Consider the following 4,991-nt stretch of genomic DNA (forward strand, 5'->3'; position numbering starts at 1 on the left):
CAGAATGGGTCATAACGGGTCAGAATGAGTCAAAACTGGCCAGAATGGGTCAACACGGGTCCGAATGAATCAGAACGGGCCAGAATGAGTCAAAACGGGCCAGAATGGGTCATTTTCTCCTTTTAATACCAAGAAAACGAATCAAGAGAAGCTGATTTAGATTTAATTTCTGCTTCAGCCTGATGTCTAATCTGCATGTTTTCACAGAAATTAAACATCTTGAACTAAATCTGAACAATGAGACCCAGTGTTGTAATGTTACGGAGCCTCCATTTCAAACTAAAAACAAAAAATACAAATTATGTTTTTCTCCTGAAGATCCTTTTTTTCAACCAATAATCAAGCTGCTGTTATTGTATTTTAGGACATAAAACAATTAACTGAATCATTTATTTGTGTTATTATATATAAAAGGCGTACATGAAACATGAATAATCACAAAATGTGGCAACTTTTCTTATCCTATTAATAGATTGATAACTAAAATGATCACTAGTTGTGATCACAGCCCAGCTTCACTTACATTTCGTGCCACTGCCACGTCTCCAGGTTGATGTAGTACAAATCATTCAGTCTGTAATTCTGGAGAAAAACAGTAAGTGTTTGGGAACAAAATATATTGAATGTTTCTGTGACTCAACTAGACTATTTTTACATAATTAATGCTAAACATTCCCTTAAACCTTCAGCTCAGACGGTTTAAAATGGTTCATCTGAAGGATTTCTGACCTTAACAGCATATTAATGTAGTAAAAGTGTTGTGGATAAAGAGTCAGAACGGAGCAGAGCTCACCTTGAAACGCCCTCCGAACACGTAGCCTCTGTTTCCTACGGTGGCACAAGCATGAGCTGCTCTGGGGGACGGAGTGTTGCCCTGAAACACGGCGACAGGAACACACAGAACCAATCAGAACCAAACACCCAGAACCAATCAGAGCCAATCAGAACCACTCGATCACTGCAGTGGCTGTTTAATGGATCTTTATGAAAACCGGGTCGACTTCGATGTTCTGGTCTATATAAATAAATGTCAGTTTTTTTTCTCTTTCTTGCTTTTTTACTTGCACTTTATTATTTTTTTGTTTTTTCTTGATTCTTTTTCTCTTTATTTTTCTTCATTTTTTATTTTCATTTATTTTTCTGTTGTATTGATTTCATTTCTTTATTCGTTTCTTGTATCTCTGCAGGTGTCGCTGCAGACGCATCGTTCGTCTGCATTAATGCCCATAAGGTGGCGCTGCTGCGCGTCTTCACCTGAGTGATGGGCTGACTCCATGCTGACGTCTCCAGGTCCAGGACATGGATGTGGTTGTTCCAGCCTCGTTTAGGACCCTCCCACTGATGCAGGAAATAAAAATAAATACGTCAACATCCAAAGAGCCTCTGCAAAAGGAGGATCCTGTTTTCTACATTTGGTTTGGTGCCGTTATTAGTTTACAGACCATAACAGAAGACGTTTCATCGCTCTCGAAAGCCCCGAGGTGAGATCTCTGCGGAGTGTAGCCGTACCCGCCGAAGAAAATCAGTCTGCAAATATAAAAGATAAAGAAATCCCATCATCAAACCTTCCTGGAGAAACAAACCCGAGAACACGAAGACGTCACCTGTTCTTGTGGACCCAGCATCCCAGCTTGTCCTTGGAGGACGGAGGAAGTCCTTTCAGGTCCCTCATTTCCTCCCACACCAGGCTGGGCGCCCTCAGAGGCAGACGGTAGATCTGGAAGGAAAACAGGACCAGTGCTGCATTTAGACACTCAGCAAGGCTTTCATGACAACAGTCTGGTCCAGAGGTTACTGCGAGAAATGAGGATAATCCTTTCAGACCATTTTAAGAAATATAATAGTGCTGGTATAATAACGATGCAGGTGCCCCTCTTAAAGATGAATAAACTTTCATTTTTAACAAACATTTAACAATGGCACTGAAAGACATTTTAAACAACAAATAAAATGGAGACTGAAATCTCTGCAAGGAAAACGATCCTCCAAAAAGAATGAGGTTAGCTCAGACCAAAGCGCCAGACTGAAGACTTTCATCATCCAGAAACGGGAAAAACAATCATGGAAATTATTGAGCTCGTTTTAACTTATCATGGATGAACCGATTAATTGTTCTCTTGTCATACCCTGTTTGTGTTTCCTCTGGCATGATGCCCCCCGAACAGGTAGAGGACCCCATCCAGACACGCGCCGCAGCTGCCGGACATGGAGTGCAGGTTCCCTCCGGTCACATGCTTCATCCTGCAGACATGCAGCCGTTTTTATGATGTTCTAACTGCAGCATCCATGGAAATGACGACAGGAAGTCCACCCTTCGTTTCCTCACCAAACTCCTGACTCCATGTTGTAGGTCCACACCTCATTTTTGGGCAGGTACAAATCAACGAATCCATGATTTTGACCATTCTTGTTTAAAAAAACAAAAGAGAATATGATTTAGAAACTAAAATAATGACTTAAAGTGTGATTACGTGGTTCAGCTCCTACCTTGTATCCGCCCCACACATACATGATATTTCTATCAACGACAGCAACGTGGCCGCTGCGCTCTGCCGGAGCGTCCAGCTCAACAGACTCTGGCGCCTCCGCTTCTTCGTCCCCCGGCAGTTCGTCTTCGTCCCCCGGCAGTTCGTCTTCGTCCCCCGGCAGTTCGTCTTCGTCCCCCGGCAGTTCGTCTTCGTCCACCGGCAGTTCGTCTTCGTCCCCCGGCTGTTCGTCCTCGTCCACCATCCCGAAAAGCCTCCTGTGGTCTTCCTCTCCGTCATTGCCATGTCTGGCCGGCAGATTTCCTGCGTCCTCCTCCATGTCTGCCTCCCTCTCTGCCATGTCAGCGTCTCCTTATAACCACTTACAATTACTTGAGTTGCTTTTTGGGAAAAATATATTTTTTCTGCACTGTATCTTTTAATATAATGAAGTATAGCTAATTTTGGATTTCTACCCACAGAATAACTACTGAATGAAAACATGCAGGAGACATCTTGTTTTTACACCAGCTTTGTTGTCATTTTCTGTCTGCTGAAAAACTTCAGGATAAAAAAAATGTAGTAAATATTATATTTAGTCAGTGGAAGCACTTTACCCTGTTCTAACAAATATACAGTAAATATTGGTTTAATGAGGTTTATGGTCAAATACCAGAACTTGCACATAACTATATTTTTGTCTGAGTGAATTTTTAAATATTAAATTAGACATACCAGGCACTCATACTTTTTTATCAAATACTTTTTTACTCTTGAGTAATTTCTTAGTCAGCTACTTCTTACTTTTACTAGAATAAAAATATATCACACCGGTGTACAATTTCTATAAACAAAACAATCAGGATGTTTGGTTTTGTGGGCCTTTTATTTTGTTCCTAAGATCCAGAGAACCTTGTTAGAGTATTATAAATCCTACATCATTAGAAAATATGGTACATTCTCCCAGAAAACAGAAAATGAGTCAGAATTAAAACATAAAGCCAAATCAACTCCAAAATTATTAAACTTGATAGAAAAAAAAATAAATCATTGAGAGATTTTTGCAAGGAGGTGTAATGGTGAAAATGTGTGTGCCCCAGACTACATTAACATACTCACGTTAAAGTTTGTAATGTTCATATATTTTCTGTGTGAGAACATGATGCATTTATTTTACGGCTTTTCCCACTAATTAGCCAGACGTTGTTAGCTAACAGCAGCCAAACTAACAACTGACCCACTTTAAAAGCTTAAATATTCAGACTGTAAAGCCCGCTTTAGCTGCTGGTAAACGTAATTACATAAGCGTAAAAACTGACCTTAGGAGTTTGGACTTTTATTCTTAACGACTTTAAAAGACAGAGCAATAAATCAAGTGACAGCCGTTTGTCATTTTCGGTGCAAGTTCCAAAACATTTCGATAAATTAGCACCGAGCTAAGCTAATGTTAGCCGTGCCTATGTTGATTTTTGACCCAATGTGTGACAGGCCGGCTCCAGCTGCAATCATTAGCCACAAACTTACCTTAAAGGTTGTATCTTATCTAAAATACTCAAAACAATCCTCAATTTATGAGCTTATAATCAGACCGGATGTAACCCACCTTTCAAGCGGAAACGAGCCAGCAGATCGTCGTGTCAAATTCTCCAAGTTACAAAGAACATCTATAAAAAAATCGTAAAGTTTTGGTTGTTTTAAAAGTCTTTTTTTCTTTGTGAGTTGTCGTTTAGCATCCAAAAATAAGAGTTAGTGGGAAAAGGCATGTAAAAATAAGCACCAAGGTGATTRCAAGAGCGACTCTTTCAAAATAAAAGTAAAATAGCGTCAAAGGAGTTATTTATTTTAATTTATAGTTTTTAAACAATAAACAAGGCAGAATATAAGCATCTGTACAGGAGAGGATAAGTAGACCATAAAGTCCCATACGACCAGATATGACATGAGAATAAATACACAGTAGGAATAAAAAGATTTAAACAAATACACATCTAACAGAAATAACCAAAATCACACACAATTTGAAGCTAACAGTTTAAAAACAAAACATCATTATGTAAAGAAAACTTACAGGAAGGGTTAATAGGACAGTAAACTTTGCACAAATAACCATTTGACTTTACTGTCTTTCTACATATCCAGTTTGTTTCTATATTAGTTTCAATTCAACAGTAACTCATAAATGTTTGGTGTGAAGCATAATTTAATGCCATCAATGTATAATTTCACAAAAAGGACCTCAGTTTGTTCTGTCAGATGGAACAAAATTACAAATTATTATGAAAACTTTCTGTAACGATACGCTTTATACTTCAGTTAACTTTAAATGCTAAAGCCAAACAAATTATAGCTTTAAAAAGCAATTCTACCAAATAAGAATTTAAAGAATCAGAGAAATGTGACGATGAGAAGCAGAGGTTAAGAGACCCGGTCTGACCGGGTCACAGAGAGCAACAGCAAGCCATCTGGTTTTTTCGATACGGGGCTTTTCTGGTGCTGGGAAAATTTATTCAGGGTATTTTCAGCTTT

General features: G+C 39.0%; 1 protein-coding gene across 3 annotated transcripts in view; it reads right to left on the reverse strand.

The window, feature by feature from the left end:
• Positions 1–4,148, reverse strand: part of klhdc2 (kelch domain containing 2) — a 7,461-nt gene extending 3,313 nt beyond the window's left edge. The window contains exons 1-9 of one of the 3 annotated variants that reach the window (XM_008401909.2): positions 4,069–4,148; positions 2,488–2,838; positions 2,327–2,406; positions 2,127–2,241; positions 1,605–1,717; positions 1,443–1,527; positions 1,255–1,338; positions 794–874; positions 524–582 (exon numbers count right to left, since the gene is read on the reverse strand). In XM_008401909.2, coding sequence (XP_008400131.1) covers positions 524–582; positions 794–874; positions 1,255–1,338; positions 1,443–1,527; positions 1,605–1,717; positions 2,127–2,241; positions 2,327–2,406; positions 2,488–2,826 — 956 coding nt within the window. In that variant the 5' untranslated portion in view covers positions 2,827–2,838; positions 4,069–4,148. Of the gene's footprint in view, positions 1–523; positions 583–793; positions 875–1,254; positions 1,339–1,442; positions 1,528–1,604; positions 1,718–2,126; positions 2,242–2,326; positions 2,407–2,487; positions 2,839–3,784; positions 3,859–3,989 lie in introns of those variants that run through there. The other 2 variants (XM_008401907.2, XM_008401910.2) reach the window with 2 other exon arrangements.
• Positions 4,149–4,991: the final 843 nt, after the last annotated feature.

Source organism: Poecilia reticulata, unplaced genomic scaffold, assembly GCF_000633615.1.
Source record: "Poecilia reticulata strain Guanapo unplaced genomic scaffold, Guppy_female_1.0+MT scaffold_145, whole genome shotgun sequence".
Lineage (NCBI taxonomy): Eukaryota > Metazoa > Chordata > Actinopteri > Cyprinodontiformes > Poeciliidae > Poecilia > Poecilia reticulata.